This window comes from Sphaerodactylus townsendi, linkage group LG08, assembly GCF_021028975.2.
Source record: "Sphaerodactylus townsendi isolate TG3544 linkage group LG08, MPM_Stown_v2.3, whole genome shotgun sequence".
NCBI classification, from domain to species: domain Eukaryota; kingdom Metazoa; phylum Chordata; class Lepidosauria; order Squamata; family Sphaerodactylidae; genus Sphaerodactylus; species Sphaerodactylus townsendi.
This window is the reverse complement of record NC_059432.1, coordinates 66,284,108-66,305,996: the sequence shown is the minus strand read 5'-3', so window position 1 is coordinate 66,305,996 and position 21,889 is coordinate 66,284,108. Positions and strand designations below refer to the sequence as shown.

The 21,889-nt window shown below is 42.6% G+C and overlaps 1 protein-coding gene across 1 annotated transcript in view; it reads right to left on the bottom strand.

The window, feature by feature from the left end:
* Positions 1-12,601, bottom strand: part of LOC125437562 — a 178,156-nt gene extending 165,555 nt beyond the window's left edge. The window contains 1 exon segment of the mRNA XM_048505244.1: positions 12,366-12,601. Within this exon segment, the coding sequence (XP_048361201.1) occupies positions 12,366-12,404 (39 nt within the window). The 5' untranslated portion in view covers positions 12,405-12,601.
* Positions 12,602-21,889: the final 9,288 nt, after the last annotated feature.

Genomic DNA, 21,889 nt, shown 5'->3' with positions numbered 1-21,889 from the left:
AAGTTTAAAGGAACTTTAGTGCAGGCCTGTTTTGGACTAAATTATTTCTATTCTGCAGTTGTTAGGACCAAGTTGAGGGCAGTTGGTGTTTCATCCCCAGATCATGATGGGGAAGACATTTCAGAGGCCCCTTCACATCAAGTGCCAGCTTATGACAGCACAAATGCCAGAGCAGGAAGATGCAGTAATCTGCAGTTTAACTGGTACCCAACAAAATACCATTACATATTTACAGATAAGAATATGCGTTGAGCTTTGATCTGCTTTTGACTTATGCAAACAGATTCAGAATTACCATGTCATTCACACCTCTCCCTTTAGGATTCTAGAAATTTCTGCACATTAATTTGCAGTTGAATACTGATGGGCATATATATTGAAGATTAGTTTAGGTACCAAACTAAGGCTCATTCCGCGCATGCAGAATAATGCACTTTCAAACTGCTTTCAGTGCTCTTAGAAGCTGTGCGGAATGGCAAAATTCACTTGCAAACAGTTGTGAAAGTGGTTTGAAAACGCATTATTTTGCGTGTGTGGAAGGGGCCCAAGCAACAAATATCAGGGCCAAACTAGATGTAATGCATCCTTGTGGTGGCCATGGGGCTGCTGCTCCCATTGTAAATTCTTTTTAAAATATAGCAAGGACCTGCAGTAGAATACTCTTGTTCCTCTTTCCCCTAAACAAGGTTTTTTAAGTACCAAAATTGCTACCTGGGAGCGGGGGCGGGGGGGGGGCAGTTGTCGGTTCAGCACTGCATTTTAAAATGATTTTAAAATGGCAACAGTGTCCTCCTGGCAGCCATAAGAATACTGCCACATCTAGTTTTGCCCTCAGGAATTTAGATGTCATGTGTCAAAAGAATGACAAGCAGTGGACTAACTTTTATTCTTGCTTTTGCTTAACTCCTTAACTTATAAACAAACACCTAACACTTTCCAATGAAAAAAGTCTTCAAAAAGGAGTGGGCCATGAAGCAGTCTGCCTTTGAGGTGCCACAAGACTCTTTGAATTTCAGGATTACAGTCCAGCTAATCCACACTGACAATAGTATCTAAAACGCATGCTTAGGGATTTCCCCTTTTTTCCTAATCACTCAGTATTCCATGGGAAGCAAAAAGACTGAAAGTCTTCCTTGACCAGCCTTCAGTAGATTCCAGAATATTCAGCACAAATTACATTTCAAACATCATCTCTTTAAAAACAAGGCACTGGAATAAGAATGCATTCTAGATTTTTTTTCACTCTAGCATCATACAATAGTTACACAGAGCCCCAGTAGTTAAGGATAATTCCAAACAAGGTTTCAGCATAGTGTCTAGCTCTCTCAACTCCAGCCCTGAAGCCAAAACACATTCTGCAAGTCTGCAGCTATTGCATATTTAATAAGTTATTAATTTGTTTGCCGTTATGCATGCTGGCATGGCAAGGTCCACAATGAAGGAAGGAAGGAAGGAAGGAAGGAAGGAAGGAAGGAAGGAAGGAAGGAAGGAAGGAAGGAAGGAAGGAAGGAAGGAAGGAAGGAAGGAAGGAAGGAAGGAAGGAAGGAAGGAAGGAACCAAGGAACCAGCAGAGCCAGCGAACCACACGAACCAACGAACCAGCAGAACCAGCGAGGGAGGGAGGGAAGGAAGCGAAGGGAGCGAGGGAGGGAAGAGGGAGGGAAGGAAGGAAGGAAGGAAGGAAGGAAGGAAGGAAGGAAGGAAGGAAGGAAGGAAGGAAGGAAAGGAAGGAAGGAAGGAAGGAAGGAAGAAAGAAAGGCAGGAAGGAAGGGAAGGAAGGAAGGAAGGAAGGAAGGAAGGAAGGAAGGAAGGAAGGAAGGAAGGAAGGAAGGAAGGACTGACTGACTGACTGACTTCAGGTGGCAGATGGGGGAGGAACAGCACTTCACCTCCACCATGATGCCCTTGCCCTCTTCACCCTCCTGGTTGTTGCCATTGTGCCATCGATGAGCTGAGCTTGTCATCCCAGAAGACAACATAACAAGATGAGCATGCCCAATAGGACAACTCCATTGAGGAAACCCTATCGGGGGTTTGCAGCTGGGTGCACTCTCTTTAAAGATGTTTGGTGAATGAGAGGAAAGGAATGCTGGCTACTGAAGTTCCTGATGGCTGCTGCAGCTCCTGAGAGGTGAGGCTGTGTGATATGGTAGAGTGGGGCAAGTTAACAGTGAGAAGCATTCAGAGGTGACAAGAAACAGGGAGCAATAGTGAGAAGTGGCCTCTCAGGTCACAACCCCTTTCAAACCACCCAGCATATTAGTTATTGATGGGCATCAAATGACTTTTTTTAACCAGCCTGGAGAAAAGAAAGTATTTGCCAGTGGTCCTTGAGTTAACCACCACTGTATTCATGTTGGTAAGATTCCTTCCCCTTGTAGGTCTTATTGTTCCTAAGGAAAAGCTCTTGGCATGCTTGTCTCCTTGGCAACCAAAAGGCTCTTTTCTTAGGGTTAACTGCACTGATCCCCCTCCTCTTCTGCAAGTATTTGCCTTTCATAATGTTGCTGCAATCCTCAGTCTGCTCTTCCCACCAGTGTCCCATGACCACTAGGAGAGGGGAGGTGGATTACAAATCATGCCAGACTACTATACAAGGGCCCTAAGCAGCAGCTCTGCCTCACTGCAGCCGTTCAGTCTGAACTTCTTAGTCTAACAAGTGAATCACAGTCTATAATGGTAAACAATGTGTTCCCTGTGCCGTAGGAAGCTGCATATTTTGGAATTAGCATTTCAAAACTTTACAGGATGTGCTGGCCTGCTGTTGGTGTGTTCTTCTTCCTCCTCTGGAGGGCTGCTTGCTGAATGAAATACTATTATCAGGGCAAATGCCGCTATTTTCACCCCTCAGAGACTAAACAGAGTCACCAGAACTTATGGAGCAGTCATTCACTCCCACCTTCTGTTGGAGAAGTGCTTGCAAGCCTCTGCATTTTTACCAAGGCTATTAGAAAGCAGTACTCCATACAAGGATTTAAAAAAAACTCACCTTTTTTGGACTCTAATTATGCCACACTTGATGCTATCTCTCCTTTTTAAATGTTTTCTTCCAAACATTGGGCCTAGACCTAGAGTTGCCAACTCCCTGGAGAAAAAAGGTCCTGCCACTTTAATATCAGTTTAATCTGCAGCAAATACCAGCTGACACTAGCTAGCTCCATGCCATGAAAAGCTTTAAGTCTGATTTTACCACATTAAGGCTTATTACCCACTGCCAGCTCTTCCCCATCCTTGCCCTGCTCTGGTGCAAAAGTCATGCCGGAAGTGCTCTCGTTTTCTGTGGGAAAAGTGAGAAACACAGAGGGCCAAGAGGAAGCGCATCGGGACAAGAAATCTTGCCCGCTCCCCCCCCCACACACACACACACCTTTTTCTGCTGGCTGAAAACAGCTTTCTGCCGGGGGCGATTTTCCACCCCCACCAGCTCATGCCCGGTGCACAGCACACACACACAGACCCCCTGCTCCCGCTAACCCTCTGCCCAACACGCTTTCTCTCTTGGCTCACTGCAGGGAGGAAGCACATTGGGACAAGATTTTTTGCCCTGACATGCTTCCATTCCCAGCGTGCACCAGGAAGGAAGCACACTGGGACAAGATTTCTTATTGGCCAATTACTCACACAGCCGCTGCCCTGTGGGTAATTAGCCAATACGTCTCTTATAGGACATTTTTCTCCAGGTCTGTTGGCAACCTAGCCTTGAGAATTCTCCCAAATTTGGTATTTACATTTAGGGAGTTTGTATCTTCTTCCAGTAAGTATGCATCAATGCAGTCTGAACTTCAATGAGAATGATGCCCAGATATTGAGCAGGCTGTGCCCATGATCACTAAAAAGCAGGATTCAGAACCAGCTTGAAAGACCACTGAAATGCATGCCTTGTTAGGGTAACTAGTTCACTGAAGAGATATGTAGTGTATTATTTTAGCTGTGGTATGTAGTTTTTAAAAATTAAATAAAAATCATTATGACAAAACATGACTTGTCTAAATTATCTTCATCTCAAAGGTCAAGAGGAATAGGACTCTGCACCCATGTTGATACAGCTATGGTCTATACAGTGCAATCCTACACATGCTGATTCAGAACTGAGTCCAGTGGGACTCATTCCCAAGTACCCAGACTTGAAACACTAACCCACACCCACTGCCATCCACTCCCAACTATGGCCTTGTATTTTCATTGCAATTGTCACAGGAACAGCCAAACCGGACAGGGTGAACAGAGGGGCCTTTTGTGCTCAAGTAGGGGCATGCAAAAAGGATTGAGGCCTCTTTTCATGCAGCAGCAGCTTGATGTGTAAGTTATAGCTGTGGCATGCAAACACAATGATTTCTCTCCTTGCTTGTATGCTCCAGTTTCTCCTACTGGAGTTGCCAACTCTGGGTGGGGCATTCCTGCAGAGTTGATAGTAGAACATGTGGAGGGCAGAGTTTGGGGACAGGACCTTCCATTTAGTAGCAGTGTTCTTGCTTCCTAGATGCACCCCAAATTTTTACTAACTCCAGCTAAAAACATCCCAGTTCACATCCTCTATCCATCTCTCTCTGAATACAAATTGCAATACTGCCCTAAACTGGCTCTGAACCATCCAAAGGATGCAGAAAGGCTTTCCTCATCATTAAAAAAATAAAGCATTAAGTGTCCCTGGCTTCTCGACGGATGATGGACCCACTGAGAGAATCAAAACTACCACAACTAACATTTTACAAAAGTGTGTTTTCCCCCTACAATGAATAATCAGAATCTTCATCACCCGCATCTGTTCCCCCACAAAACTATCCTCTAATTAAAATCTACTTAAGTTTTGGCGAGAAAGGCAGACAATGAATGAAATGAGTAAGTAGGTAATCAATTGAAATAAAAAGTCAAGAGTAACCTTTTATACATGGCCACTGTCCCAGTTCAGTAACAAAGGTTGAAGTAGACATCTATTGCTCTTAGAATTCCAATGTTCTCTCTCACCTGGATTATCCCTACTTCCTTCTCAAACATGCAGTTTTCTAAGCTTCGTCTCCAAGAACTGGACAAGGCATAAGAATTCCCTCTTGCCTTTGCTGTCTCTTCAGCTACCTGAACTTCAGTACCAGTAACCATATGGTTCTTTTGCTGCTCAAATACCCTGCAAAAGTCCTTTGTAAAGGCATATTTCTGGCCATCCCAAACATCCCCAGTCCTTTCTGCTGTGCAGAAACTACCAGCACCGACTTGTAAAAGCAGCAAGAAGTGTGCTGTTATACTGAACTTTTGTTTTATTTTGCTACCACAGACTAAAACATCTACCCCTCTGCATTTAACAAGTTTATACAGGGTAAATCTAGGAGATGGGAATCCTTATCATTGTCTCTTCTTCAACATTTCATTTTGTGGTCGTTTTGTGCTAACCCTAACTTTTCCCTTCTAAATCTTTTGCCACTGCAATTCAGTTATATTGTGTGTGTGTTCCAATCAAGAAATTTGAGCCAGTCACAAATATAAGGGCTAGACTATAACACGCCCCATTCAGATTACAAGTGTCTAGACTGTAACGCACACCCTTCAAAAATAAAGCTTGGCGCTTACTCCCAACAATAGCTATTCTTCCAATCAGCTGCATTTCCCTTTACCCAGGGGCTACATTGATGGATTTCTGTAATAACTGTTGCTGCTTGACAAAAAGATTTCTAAGCTCATGTTCATGAAGATCAGATAAAAAATTCCTATCAAACAATTCAATTCAATTCAATTAAGTGACATTTAACCAGCATCTCCCATCTTGCTTCGCATACATCTTGGTATATCTTGCCAACAGATCTTTTCAGTGGGGTTTTCCTGTGGTTTTTTGTTTGCACACTGACTTTCCTCCTGCAGAGTATCCTTAGTCAGGCTGATCAACCATTGCATTGCATTGCGTTGTAACCCCACTTTCTGTGAGCTATGATAGCAAAATTAGAACCAATCCATGAGAATGTTCAGATCCCTTGATTTCTGTGCAATTGCCATTGGGGAGGCTGCCTGCCAGGGTTTGTGTTTTTCGGGGGGGGGGGTGGTCTGTCTGTCTTTGGCCTAGCTAGCTCTAGTTTGCTAGGCAGCCAGCATGGTATAGTGATTAAGAGTGATAGACTCGAATCTGGAGAACCAGGTTTGATTCCCCACTCCTCCACATGGGCAATGGACTCTTAACTGGTGAACTGGATTTGTTTTCCCACTTCTACACATGAAGAAGAAGAAGAGGAGGAGGAAGAGGAAGAGGAAGAGGAAGAAGGAGAAGAGTTGGATTTATATCCCTCTTCCTCTCCTGTAAGGAGACTCAAAAGGACCTACAAACTCCTTGCCTTTCCCCCCTCACCACAAACACCCTGTGAGGTAGGTGGGGCTGAGAGAGCTCAGAAGAACTGTGACTAGCCCAAGGTCACCCAGCTGGCATGATGGAGTGCATAAACTAATCTGAATTCCCCAGATTAGGGGAGATGAATTCCCCAGATTGTGGGGAGATGAAAGGAAGGAGTTTATAAGCCACTTTGAGACTCCTTATAGAAGAGTTAGGCAGTATACAAATTCAAACTCTTCTAGACCATATCACTTTGTCAAGTTGGTCGATTTCACTAGATCTCTTGCTCCAGTGGTAGACCATCAGGGTGAAAATAAATAAAGCCCTTCTAATCCTTCAGAAATGGTGACTTGAAGACTGAGAGGAACTGCTGTGCTGTGGGCGGGGAAAGGTGGGGAGGAACGAGAAAACCTGAAGGAAGTTAAATGCATGCTGATCTCCTTTGCTTTCCCTGAGAAAGGAGAAAAAAGTGACAATTTCAGAGTTTTTGGAAACCATGGGGATACTCTGATCTAAAGATGGGGTGACTGCCAAAGAGGGGCAAACATGTGCGCAACCAAGAATCAAACCTGAAGAGAATGTACACTCAATGAAAAAGGAGACCACAAGTGCATAAATGACCTATATCTGGATAACTGTGGCTCTTAGAGGGTTGGTTTTGCAAAACTAACAAGGATGTTCCATTCTGACTTACAGTAATTCCACTGTCTCTCCATCATCCCAGTCATTTATATTGAGCATGACCTCAAACTAAAGCAGACAGTTTCCCAGTATGATCTTTCTTCCATCAGTTAGGAACTTCCTATCCCTTCTGCAGAAGCCTGTACCGGTGTACTTTTGCCTTCACAGGGCACATGTGAAAAAGTTTTCCCCTCTTGTGGTTGCAGACATGAGCTAATCAGCTTCTGTTCCCCATTTGGACAAGTTTACCACTTCCTTAACACTTCTTCCAAATTTCCACTACCATCCCTATCTATCAAGCTGCCAACAAAGGCAATTTTAGCACTCCACAGTTCAACTCATTAGTAACTCATTCACTTTGTGAGACTCAACTGCCCAAGAACCTCCAGCTGGGTTCTCTGCAGCTGATGTTAGGGCTACTTTTAAGATTAAGAGACGGCTGACTCCTGATACTCCCTCAGGATTGTTCCCTTTATCTCCTAGTTAGGATACCTTGATTATTGATAGGATACTGCTGCTGTTTGTTCCATTCAGATTAACTTGCCTCAGTTTCTATCCAAGGAAATAATAATCCCTCTTCCTACAATGTGGTACAATTGAAACTATTTCCCCAAACAACAAAACTGAAAGATATGGTTTCTTTTGGATGTGAGACAACTGTAGACTTATGTGTCCTTTTAATCATTATTTTATTTGCAAATATATGAGCTGTACAAGCAGGCTTCCAGGAGAAGAAAAAAAACTCACTGATTCAGCTTAAGGTTCTCAGAAAACCACTGTTTCAGGCTCCTAGCCCAATATAGGGTAGCTCCAGCTCCAGCCATTCCTCCCTTTTGGAGGGGGAGGGAATTTTTAGTATTGGAATGTCGGACGCCACTGCTCCCCCCTTTTGGGGGAGGGGTAGGAGTTATAGTAATGGATTGGTGAACGCTATTTATTTTATTATAACTTATATTTATTAGACATGTTTTATGGTTTTCGCTGCTTTTAAATGTTTTAATTGATTATGTTGTTTTTCGTGTTGTACACCGCCCAGAGCCCTCGAGGATGGGGCGGTATAAAAATCCAAAGAATGAATGAATGAATGAATGAATGAATGAATGAATGAATGAATGAATGAATGAATGAATGAATGAATGAATAAATAAATAAATAAATAAATAAATAAAAATACCTAACTTTCTACCTCATTCACTGCCTCTTATCAATCTACCTCTAAATTCAAACTGTAAAAAAACCCCTCTAAATGGTTTCCATTTCCTACCTTCTAACACCCTGAGTTTCCAAACAACCTCAAGGTTCTTTTTGCCAAAGCCCAGGGCCACTTATTGGCTGACCTTAACAGTGACGGGCCCACTCACTATCATAATGACAATTGACAAGACAGACTTACAATACCATCATCTGGACTCAGCCTGAACTGAAGAAAAATGTGTTTTTTAAAAAGAGGAATCCAACCTAAAAGACCTGCATCAGCAAGCTCTAGAGTGGAAGTGCTCTGTTGTATTTGTCACACCACAGCACTAGCAAAACACTTTGCATCATAATCTTAATCGTTTATTCAGAATTAAATTTTATAGGCTTCCATGGGAGTGAGTTATGCTTATAGCTGTGCCTTTTAAGAATCTGACACTGACAATCTTCTTTCTCTGATTTAAAAGTCCTCCTTTTTCTCCAGGGAGAGAGAGGGAGGTGCATTTTGCAGCCCAAGTCATCACTTTATTGTGAAGGCACAAGGGAAGAATCTTGCCACTCCATGAAGCTCCTGAGATTAAAATGGTCACAGCACAATCAGAGATGGGGATGGGGCACATGATGGAAATGGAGAGGAGCAGCTCAACAGGGATAGGGGAAATAAACTACCCCTCTTGAACTGTGGCATAAATCTCAAGGCCTGATGTTGATACAGTCAAATCCACAGCAAACCAACTGCAATGCAGGAAGGAGGTTAAACACTACTCCTATGCTTTGGAGTTGTATCAGAGTTTGTTTCATGCACAAGAAGGGGGTGCCTGCATGTTTACCTTTTCATGGTAAAAAGATATAGTGGGGGGATGATCTGCACTGGGAAAATGATGCAAAGAAAAGGGTTAAAAATCTTTCCCAGGAACTTCACCTTGCACTTTGATCCCAATTTAACACACTCTCTCTCACTCTCACTCTCTCACTCTCTCTCTCTCTCACACACACACGCACACACATGCACACAAATATACAGAGAGAGAGAGAGAGAATTTAAGCCCTTTAAAAAGCCACAAGAACTCCTAACCAGATATTTCCTGGGTCACGACTAGTGCAGCTGTAACTTGGCCTTGGAAAGGAATTTTTCCCAAGGCAAACAAACTGGAGTAGAAACTGAGGGTGGGGTGAGAGTTGGGTTTCCCTCTAGCAGGCATCTTGGCTGTTGTGGTTGGAGCTGTTCTCTATAATGCACTTGCTCTCTGTGGTCTGTAGAGAATGACTAGGGCAGTTCTGTCTTTTAGTGGGTGGCTTGACCTACAGCCGCTTCTCACATCATCGTTCTGTGAACTAAACATTAGAAAATGTGACATGTACTTAAATGCTACCAGCTGGCACTATGTGACCTGATGCTATATTTGCTCCTTCCACAGTACAACACAATAGGAAGCAGGAGGATGTGTTGTTATGTATCCTGCATATCTGAAAGATGAAGGCTCTGTGGGGTAAGAGGAGGATGCTCATAGTGCCAGTAGGGAGGATCACAAGGGACAGGTGTGCGTTGACCTCAGCCAGTGTTCAGTCACACGTTTCCCTCCCTACTCACAATGGTTCTGCTTGGAAAAGGGCCCTGAGATGATGATGCTGTTCATGAAATATTGAGTGTAGGAGTAAAAAGAGGTTTAAGTTACTATAAACAAACTAGTTTTTTTAAAGGATATGTTGCTGTGTATATATGGAGGAGGTAAACAGATAAAATATTTTTAGAAAATTCTTGTCCTCCTAAATATGGTCTGGAAAAAATTATTTTCTTTGGGCTAGAATAACATACTCAGAATATAAAATGAATTATAATTGAGTTGTATTTTGAGTTCAAAAATATACTCCACAAGCAGTATCTCATTCAGCTACAGGGAATGAACTTAACAGAATCCCAAGCTTTGAGGCACCAATCAGTTAACTTGACATACTGGAATCTAAAACTGGCTCAGTCCCTGGGATTTACATTTAATTAATTAAACTATTTAAATGCAAGTATGTCAGGCTAAAGAGTTTCTGGATAAAGTGGCCTTTTTCAGATAGAGAGTTTTGTGCTCTTAGCATCTGCCTATCAGACAAAATTTCAATAGGAATGGCTTTTTGCTTGTATGGAAATGCAATGATAAGATCTGATGTACTTGATAAATTTCTTTCTGCCATAGAGCCACCAAAGGCACAGAAACCATGAAAAAGTAGCAACCCTCTTTATGGGTGCTGCTGAAAAGCAGAATAAATTGACATACTTGTGGCTGAGCTCCCATTACAAGAAGGTACAAAGTTTACCAGTGCTCCCCTCATGTGACTAACTTTTGTGAACTTTGGGATTGAGCATTTGGGATGCTCAAAGCATATCAAATATATTTCTGTAACTAGAAACATTTAAGCACCACCCTCCGTGCATTCAAAAGCTTTTAGTCTAGCAGAAAATTTCCATTATTTTTTCACTCCTTAAAAGACCATTTCATGCTTCTTTCAGGTGTGCATCGGAAATATTTGCACATAAGAAAATCATGATGTGCACCATGAATGCAACAAATGTATATCATATAGTTAGAATAATCAGAAATTGGTTACATTTCCCTTCTGCAGCAAGAAACCACACACAAACATGCATTAAGTTTCCTTCTGCTGAATCAGACTATCAGTCCAGCAAGGTCAGTTTTATCTGCTCCGACTAGCAGTTGCTGCCCAGAGTCTCAATCAGATGTCTTTTACATCATCTACTGCCTGGTCCTTTTAAAACTGGAAATGCCAGGGATTGAACCAGGGACCTTCAGTAGGCTAAGCACAGGCTATTCTGCTGAGCCATAGCCCCTTCCCAACAGCAGTTCATCCTCATCACTGGATATTGCATCTTCATGAATTTGCTACTAAATTTCCATGTATGGGTAAGTCCAGTTGCAAATTATTGCTATAGCAGAGCACAGTGATGAGTATTTCCAGGGCAGGTGTGCTATACATGTGTGAAAGTGCCCTTAGACCAATCATATTGTATTCCATCTCAGTCCAAGGATAAATGCTTATCTGGGGAGATCAGAGTTGGAGGGGGTAATCCACTCTAACCAATACAAAGCCTTTTGTATTCAGCTTCTCAGTCCACTTCTCAGTGCTACCTGGGTTCTATTCTGCTTCTCAACTAGAGCCAAGTGGCAAAATATTGCCATTTCTTATCCCAGAAAGCCTGTCTCAATAATTGTTTCAGCCTTCTACTGTGGCAACACAATTGAGTAAAATGGGAAGGAGATAAAGTAAAACAGGGGAAACACTTTAATTCTGCATTAAGGTTTGTATTCACATCATGGCTAGATTCCAATACAGCTTGTTAGAAATCAATTTGCAGCAATTTTACAGAATCCCATATTAATGCTTCTTTTACACCACAACTGAAACTGTTTTTTCAAAGTAGTGAGAATTATTCTTTGTGGAGGAAATTTCATACTGGGAATTAAAACTACACACACACACACTAAAAAAGTCTGTTTCACTGAATCCTATGGGATTTGCTTCTCAGATGTCTTTTACATCATCGGCAAACGGTAATATAACAGCACAGGGCATGTCAGTGCATTGTATACACGCAGTTTCTCCACAAGTCGCATTTCTCCCCCTTAACCTTAGAAGGAAATATCTGGTTAGCAGAATTTTGAAAATCTGGGTTATACAGATGAACACGATGGGAAGGAAAGTAGTAGAAATTAAACACCCTTGATAAAATTCTAACATGCTCAGTTACAGATTGCTGAACTCCTGGTGACTCAAAGATATTTCAAAAGAATGTACAAAGCAGAGTTCTGCACGCATATCTTTGTTCTGAGGGTTAGTTAAAATACAGGAGAGAACATTTAAAAGCAATGGATTGAGCAACAGAATGAATCATTACATCTGATAAAATGTTCTGCCAGCTATTCTCTGGAGTCACTCTGGAGCCAGAAAGTTATTTTTTTTAATTACAAAAGAATTGATTTGCCTAAAATAAAACACCCTGTAACTTAGCATTATTGTGCAACATAGCTGATAGTCTGTTTCCAGATCGTGAAGTTTTAATCCTGAACGCAGTTTACACAAGCAGCACGTTTAGCTCCGCTCCCTAGAAATCAAGTTTCTGCCTTAGTTTCCTCCTTGACACATACTTAGAATAAGTTTTAAAACTTCTTACCTTGAAGAAGCTCCGGAGAAAATACATTATGCTTAGCATTTTTGGAATGAGGAATAAGGAGCTGTTCAATCTTTAGAATGTCCAAGGCCTGTGTGAATTCCTACACCCCTGCTGTGTCTTTAGTTACATGCTTTCTTGTTGCTATTTTGGACAGTCTTAGCAAAAGAGAATCATATGAGCCATGCCAGGAGCTTATGCTAAGGAGTTGCATAACAATTAGGGCTTATCTGCACTGGCTGTACAGTGCAAACAGGTTTGTTCACAGTTTGCTGGCCCCAGAGCACTTCTACTGAGCATGCTCGGAACAGCAGCATTGTGTTTGCTAAATGTAAAATAAGAAGGACCATTGGTGAGCTCATCCAAGGAGCCGTTAGCCAATGAGGCTGAAAGGGAAAGTACATGGTCATTTATATCCCATCCTCCCTCTGCCCCTCCCATCTCAATTTTGCTTTTGCCAAGAGCAACCTCAATGAATGGGTATTTAACTCTTCCTTTCATTTCTCCCCACATTCCGCTCAGGACAAGGAACAGCCATTGTAAAACACAGAAAGTAAAAAAGAAATATCCTAAAACATCTACATCTACGTTTCTAAAAACCTACTTGACTTGAAAAAATGTTACCTTGTTTCTGAACACTATCTCAATTGGACATCGGTGAATATCCAGAAAGATGGAGCAACCCACCCACTGAGAATGCAGGAATGCCCAGCAACCACAATCTGGAAAACGAAGCTTGGCTCAGGATAGTATGCAGACAAGTTCAGTAAACATTACTTGGAATCTGTGATGAAGGCCTGCCTTTCTACCAATCAGGCCCCAAGGCTGCTAATGACTGAAACGGCATAATAAACAAAACCAAAAAAACAGAGCCAAAAATACACATATAAGACAAAATATAGCCTATTAAAACGTAATGCAGGAAGGAAGGATCACTGAGAGAATATCAGAAAAAACAAAAAAGTCTTTACCCACTGTCAGAAGATAGTGATAACTGACAAATATCACAGGGGGGAATATTCCTGACTGACCAATATTCCTGGGAAGCAATTCCATCATTTTGGTGCCCTGACTGAGAAGACCCATTTCTACCCATTTAGCCTCAGAAAGTGGAAGTACTGGAAGAACCAGACTGGTCAGGCAGGTTCATCCAGGAGCAGGTGGTCCTTAACATTGCAGGTCCCAAACTGTATGGAGCTTTAAAGGTTAAAGCCATCACCTTGAAATGGGACTGGCAACAAATTGGGAGCCAGTGTAGAAGGACCAAGAGTAATGTGATCTGTATGATCTACTCCAGTCAATATTCCACCTGCAGGTTTTTTGTACCTATTGAAGCTTCTGAAATACATTTCAGGGGCACCCCACATACAGCCCACTGTGGCGTAGTGGTTAAGAGCAGGTGCATTCTAATCTAGAGGAAGCAGTTTGATTCCCCGCTCTACTGCTTGAGTTGTGGAGGCTTATCTGGGGGATTCAGATTAGCCTGTGCACCCCACATACAGCCCACTGTGGCATAGTGGTTAAGAGCAGGTGCATTCTAATCTAGAGGAAGCAGTTTGATTCCCCGCTCTGCTGCTTGAGTTGTGGAGGCTTATCTGGGGGATTCAGATTAGCCTGTGCACTCCCACACATGACAGCTGGGTGACCTTGGGCTCATCACAGTTCTTCTGAGCTCTCTCAGCCCCACCTACCTCACAGGGTGTTTGTTGTGAGGGGGGAAGGGAAAGGAGTTTGTCAGCCCCTTTGAATCTCCTTGCAGGAGAGAAAGGAGGGATATAAATCCAACTCTCCTTCTCCTTCTCCTTCTTATCGAATCTAGATGTAACCAGAATATGCACTACAGTGGCCAGAACTTTTCAACATAGGAAGGCTGTAGCTGGTTTACCAACTGAAGGTTGTCAAAGGCTCCTTTGACATTGCCAGCACCTGTTTATCCAGTTGTACACAAGATACAAATCTGCTCCTTCAGAGTGAGTGCAGCAACCCCTTCAGAGATAGAGACACCTAAAATCCCAGGTTAGTCCTTCCTCTAACCAATAGTCCTTCTGTCGTGTTGTGTTTAAACTTCAGTTTATTAGCCCTCATCCATCCCAAAACTACCACCTGGAGGTTGGGTTCATGGTTTCTACAGATTCACCAGGATCACCTAGAAATGTAAAACAAAGGTGATGGATTATCCCCATATTGGTAACAACCCAGCCCAAATCTCCAGATGACCTTTCCCAGATGTTAAAGGGCATGACTGATAAGATGGAACCCAGCAGAATTTCATAAGGTAAAGATCAAGGGGAAGCATTCACCAAGCACTACCTTCTGAGACTGATCCCTGAGGTAGGACTGAAACCACCATAATACAGTGTCTTGCAATCCGAACTTTGAAAAGAAATCCAGAAAGACATCACGATTGATGTACCAACTGTTGTTGAGAGATCTAGGAGGATCAATAGGGCCACACTCCTCCATACAGGTGGGGCCTGGAAATCCCCTGGTATTAAAAATTATTTCTACACTGCAGATATCAGTTCCCCTGGAGAAAATGACTGTTTTGGATGGTGAGCTCTATAATATTATACCACATGAGGTCTCTCTCCCCAAAGCCTACACTCCCAGGCTCTCCAGGGCTATTTCAGTCCAATATGCACACTTGAAGCCAGAATGCAAAGGACCTAGTATATTTCATACAGAAAACCATGGAGTTCAGCCACCACCACCCATTCAATCACCTGACCTTGGTCAACTATGCTACATTTGAGACTGGTCCTGGGTTAGTGTGGCCAGACTTCAGGTGGGCAAACTAAAGCACTCACATTGTTGCTCCTCATTTTCACAAATTCAGGCAAACATCTGCAATAGCCCATTACAAGCAGTGGCACAAAATATTTTTTCTGCTCTTTTTGGTAGTTCCTAATTGCACAAAGATAGCCCTGAATAAACATGCATAGCATTGTGCAGTTTGATTATAAATCTCCTCTATTTCTAAAGATGAGTTTGGACTGTGCATATGGGTCAAATTCAGTTCTAAGCAAAGCTATACCCTTCTTAGTCCATTTACTTTAATTGACAAATGTAATTCTGCCTAGTGTAATTTCAGAAGGGATCTTCTTAACTGTACTGAAAAGAATAGGCACAACTCACAAATAACATACAATGGTGGAAGAATTGGGGGTTCATGTGTTCATGTCTCTTCTTTGCCCTCTCAACCTCAACTGTGTTGATTTCTCTCTGCTCCCCCTCCACACATTAGCACTCCTCATTGTAGCTGAATGCCTCTCCCCACCCCCTACTACTAAGCTGTCCTCCCCAGCACAGAAAACAAGGCTCTGCTGAAGATGGCTGAAACCTAGGCCCCTTCCGCACACGCAAAATAATGCGTTTTCAAACCACTTTCACAACTGTTTGCAAGTGGATTTTGCTATTCTGCACAGCTTTAAAGAACACTGAAAGCAGTTTGAAAGTGCATTATTCTGCATGTGCGGAATGAGCCCTAGAGAACCAGGCCAGCTGTACCTCTCCCACTGCCCCCGCTTTTCAAACAGCCTTGATCACAACCACAGTCTGTTGGCCTGATCATCCTGGGTTAGGGTTAGGAACTTAGCCTCTTTTCCTTTGGTCAATCTTAGGGGGGCTCTAGTCTCCATTTCCCATCCCCATTCAGGAACAAGAACTATTTTCTTAGCATCAGTCCCTGAATTTGCAATATTGGGATGATAATAGCTGTCCCACCTTACTTACTTACTTACTTACTTACTTACTTACTTACTTACTTACTTACTTACTTACTTACTTACTTACTTATGAAATTTGCAGAACTGTTGTAAGAATGACAAAGTTAATTATGTGAAGCGCTTTTAAAAACTTGCTGGGTTGCCACTGGTTCTTTTTTAATTTAGACTGTAAAGGAACGGAAGGTTTTTATCAGGAGTCTGGATGCTCCGAATTCAGGAATGGCTTGAGAAAGGAGCAGATTCAAGCAGTACTTTTATTTTTATGTTAAAATTTATATTTTTATGTATCTCTGGGCATGATATCTTAGGGAGGCCCAATCTTATTCCGACCCTCAAACAAACCAAAAAAAAAAAAAATCCAGCAGCCTTCTACCCCATTGCTACTTTGGATTGTAAGAATGTTTCCCCTTCCACATTTGACTTTTCATACTGTATGACAAGTCACTTCTTGGCAGTGATAAATGGGAGCAGCTGCATTCAGAGATTTCTTCTGTAACAAAAATTGTCAGATAGTCAAAGCAACTGAAAATTCACGAGAAGCTAAGGAGGAAGCTACAGTCTAAAACACCGTACCAATATAGTCCTTTTATTGTTAAAGTTTTTCCACCCAACCTATTTTAAATGTGGCATGGTGCCTCACGTCACTTTGGCATTTAGAGTTGAATTAAAATCCCTGAGTAGCCACAAAGCCACTGGGTGGATTTGGAAATTAGGGTAGTTAGAAATAAATACTTTGTCTTGAATCCTGTGCTACACTGCACATGAGCATGCACAGAGTGAAACTTCCCAGCCTCCTCTTTAATTCTGCAGGGCTTGTAAAATGGAGATATTCTGCCAGCCCTACAGTTGAGGCAACTATGGCTGACCTCCCTATTCCGACCCTACTTTTATCTTTCATATGGCATTATTTGATTCCATATTTGATTGTGTTTTGGTTTCTGGATTTACTTTATGTTCCTCCCTCCTGGCTGAGAACTAGAATTTGAACTCAATAATTGTAGTGCCAAATAGGAGATCTTGTTTGATGGGGTTCTAAATCAATTTTTATATTTTTATATTTTAACTGTTGATTTTTTTTGTCTTGCTAGCTGTTCTGAGCTCAGCCTTGGTCAGGGAGGGGAGGGTATGAGTCTAATAAAATAAAATGACATCCAATCTGCTGTTCCTGAAATCCTGCCCTTAGGCATTAATGGTCCCTCATCCCAGGAGCCACATCGGGGGGGGGGGGGGTTCTCCAGTAGGAAAGAGGAATCAGTGAAAATCACTCCCTCTTCCTCTGCTGGCAGAAGTGGCTTCCATCAGGAGAAAATGTAGATATCATCCAACCTTTTATTTGATGTAACAAATAAGACGCTGAAGATACAAGAAGAATGTTCTTTAGACTAATGCCTCCTTGTGTCTCCTTCTCTGCTAGGGTAATCCTATGACAAAGTAAGATGCCTGGACCCAAGCAGGCCTATTGGAACTGTGCCCCCTGGTGGCCTTGTGTCTCTAGCAAACTGACATTCAGTTCTACTCTCTGTATGTAGATGGAATAGTAACATTGGGCTATTATTAATATGAATGAGGTACTTTTGAATTAAAATAGCAAGCGTGCGAGCAGGCCAAGCGGAGGCCGCCGCAGGAGAGGCGGCTCCACATGGAGCCGCCTCTTCGCCCTCCTCCGTTCTACTTACGATGTCCTTGTCGTCGCCTGCTGGCCGTCAGAGCCCCGCCCATGCTGCCTTCTGACCCCTGGAGGTCGGAGGACAGTGTGGGCGGGGCTCCGACGGCCAGCAGGCTAATGGCAGGACATCGTGAGTAGAACGAGGGCGGCGGCGTCTTCCCGGGCGGCGTGGTTAAGCACCTATCGCCGCCCGAAGAAAACGCTTCCTCCCCAACAACAACCCTTTAAAGGGTTGTTGTTTAGGGCGGCCTGATGCCGCCCTGGGGGGAGGGAAGCGCATTCAGGTCTGTGGGCGGCGTTTTTACCGCCCCCAGGCCGTCGTTTATGGGCCGTGCGGAAACGGCCCTAGTCTCTAACATTAATTGGTCAGTAAACAAATGTTAATAATTCAAAGGGCTGGTGTTGACCTTTAAAGCCCTGCATGGCTTAGGATCAGCATACCTGAAGGACGACCTTCTGAACCTACCCACCGATACAGTCCTGCTTCATATGACCCTGCCTTCTGAGATTAGATGGGTGGCAACCTGAGATAGGATATTTTGGGCATGGCACCAAAATTCTAGAACGCTCTTCCTTCTGTAATTGTCTTCCACCTATGGGTAAAGACTTTTTTTTTTTGTTTTGTCTGGTTTTTCTTGAGTGATCCTTCATTCTTGTCTTTTTTTAAATTGTCATTTAACTTACTTTTGATTGTTGGAAGATGTGTTTTTGTTTGATTTAAAATGGTTTTTAAGATGTATTTAATCTAAGTTTTTAATCTGTTAGCTTCCCTTGTGTGCCTGGTGTCGTAAATAAAATCAACAAGTAAAATGGTTGACATCATCTGTGGTGCACCACAGGGGACATGGAACTGGTTAATCACCTCATCATTCAAACAGGTGAAGAACAGAAAAACCATTCTGATTTTTTTTAACAAGCAAGAGAATACCAAACTATACATGCTGGTTCTGGTCCAAGTATTTTTAAATGCGAGAGTAGGCAGAATACATTTATTTATGTAATTTGATTGCCACATGTCTATCCTACCTTATCTCCCTGGATGCAAGGCAGCATTTTGGGATGCATAAGGTTCCCCCCCACAATATGGCTGTTCAACATTTTCAAATTCATATCTAAAGTGATGTAGAATATGGAATTGTTGTTCCAAATGCCACATATATGGCATAGTCAAAACCTGGGTACCATAACCAATGTAAAGGCAGTTCATGTCTAAAACAGGGACATCCATCCAGGCTCAAACCCCCTGGATGAGATATGAAACTCATTTAGTGACTAGTCAGGCACTTTACAAGTTACAAAATCTTTTTATTTATTTTGAATCAGACTTTCAATGAAAATTATGTGTTCCCCAGAAAAGGAGAAAGAGGCACTTACGTGTTTGGGAGGAATGAAATCCCCATTAAATATTTAATTCAAAGTCCTCATGTCACTGTTCAACAAATGCAAGGACTTTGTAACACGTATGAGTATTAAAATTTGGGAGAACTAATCCATACGTTCTGCCCTTAGCTCTTTGAAGGAGGGGACGGTTAAAAGAGAGAAGATCCCCTCCCCAGGTATTAATTTTTACATAGATCACCTTTGCTAGAGTAGAAAAGACTGTATGCTGACAGTGAATTTATCACATTGACTCTGGAATAATGAATAGAAAACACAAAAGCAGAAGAAAAAAATGGCAAGTGAAACGTAACTACATACTGCCCTGCATCTTTTCACATGCTGTGTCATTCATTAAAACAAGATGGCATTTAAACACTGCCAAAGTAACTGAGAAAGAAACTGGCAAAAGGACTTTAAGCAAATGAAAATGTCAAATTGCACTGACCAGTGAATCAGGAATTACTTTTAGGGCTCAATCCAGCTAAATGGAGAGCTATCATCCCCTTGAACTATGACTTTTGTTCTGAATTATGGAATAGATGAAAAACATAGGCCCTTTCCGCACGGAGGCGGAAGGGCTTGGGTCGGCGTTACTGACGCCAACCCGACTGCTATGCCGGGACACGGGTCCGCATGGGACGGTCCCAGAAAGGAAACCAAGGGAAGATGGCGCCGCTGGAGTTGCCGTCGCCCGGTGGATCTCTACCTGCGTTTCCTCGGCCCTACGGGCGCATCAGCCCGAGGGCCTGGCGACACGCCTCCCCTACCCTGCGCTAGCGCCTGCTTCCGTAATGTAATACCGTGGAGAGCAGGGGGGGGGGCATGTCCCAGACACCGGGCGACGCCTGGAGGGCCGGAGCAGCAGGTGAAATCGAAGGAGGGAGTTAGGGAAGGCCTGGAAGCCGCTGCCGTTCGCACGGCAGCAGCTTCCAGCCAGCGTTTCCAAGAAAGTGCACTTCCCAGCGCACTCTAGAAACGTTGGCTTGGCGCCAGTCGGGCGGCGCGAGGGTGGCGCGGCTGCGCTGCAGCGGCGCCCCCTGTGCTAATGGCGGCCTGGAGACGGCGTTTTTGCCGTCCCCAGGCCGCCATATTCCGCCCATGCGGAAAGGGCCATAGTCATCTATAGTGGTGAATTCCCAGCCCCAGTTTCCTTCAGCCAACAAACTGAGGAATGGGAGGAAAAAATGTCCTCCATAATGATGTGCTAGGAATGTTTCCAAGTCTCTTTATTCTTTACCATAGAAATTAGAGAGCTATTCCTTTAGCATCACTCCAAAGTGACATCACATCCTCCCCAAACTGTACCCCCCCCCCCAGCACGCACACACAATTTGCCTAGTCAGTGTTGAGTTCTTGGCTGGGAGGGTGATGGTGTTAGCAGTCGGACTTCAAGACTGGTATCAACCCTCCCTGAAACCCTATGCAACTTCCTCTCTTTGATCTTAATCAGCACTTGTGTGCAAATGTTCTTTGCTTAAAATATATTTCTTCTTTTACTATTTTTATTATTTAATGAAACGTATTTTAATTATACAACTGTCTGCTCATTTGACAGTTTTCACCCAGGACATAGGTTATCAATCACAGTTACTTCTTCTTGCTGTTTGTCTCCAGCTAATGTCCCCAACCAAAAGTGCAGACTTCCTACTTTGGGTAACAATGGGGGGCAGAAAGAGTGTGATGGAGTGGGGGGCAGAAAGAGAAAGTGGCAGGCATGGAGGACAGTGAATGTAAGAGAAGGGTGGCAGGGGGGAGAAAAAATGAGAGACAGAGAGAAATGTGGGGAGAGGGGAGAAAGCAAAAGAATGGGATAGCTGCTCCAGTAAGTTTCTTGCAAGTCCCCACTTATAGTCTTACAAGTTTACAATTTTTTTACAAGACTCTTAAGGAGACTTGGAGAGAGCTTTCTTATGTATGGAGCAGAAGAAAAATGCCTGCCAGCGGAAATTCATTCTCAAAGGTTCTGAAAGGCTTGGGACATCATGTTTCCAGGGGAACACCATCAAGCAGAGAATCATTAAACAGCCATTATCTTGTTTCTCAGATAAATCAGAGCCCTGCTCTTGTCTACACTGAGTGCTAGTAAACAACAACAGTTCCCTCCCCAATACCATCATTTATACAGAGCAGTCTTCACAGATGAAAAATAAAGTACAAAAAAATGTGAAATCATAACTTTAAAGATTAGCAGTAGTTGTGTGTGAAATTCACTGAATATTAATACTGAATAAAGAGCCTACAGATGGGAATCATCTGGGAACTCTCTCCCTTGTTCAGAAAACTATTCTGAAAGGACATAATGAATGAAGCAAAGAAAGTCATTTCACTTACAGGGTAAGACACAAAGTGTCTTTCATTTGTGTACATTTAAAGATATTTCCCCCTTCATGTTTATATCTCCAACTTCAAAAGCATCACTAGTTTCCCAGTAAATCTACACTAGCATACATACAAGGAACTACTTTATAACTAAAATCAGCATTTTTTTAGTAATTCTCTAAAATAATGTAATAAGGTTTTATTTCAGAAGTCACAGGCGAGATTCAAATGTTTAGCATAGATTAAATGACAGATCCTTAATTTAGTGGGCACCACACAGAAAAGTATCTAATGCATGGGACAGCCAAAAATATTTCAAGTATGAAATTTATTAACGTTCAATCTCAAGTGCATATTATTGAAAATATACAATAAAAATTGTAGAATACAACAAACAAAAACAGCCATTTCCCTATTCAGCTTATGCTATCAAATTT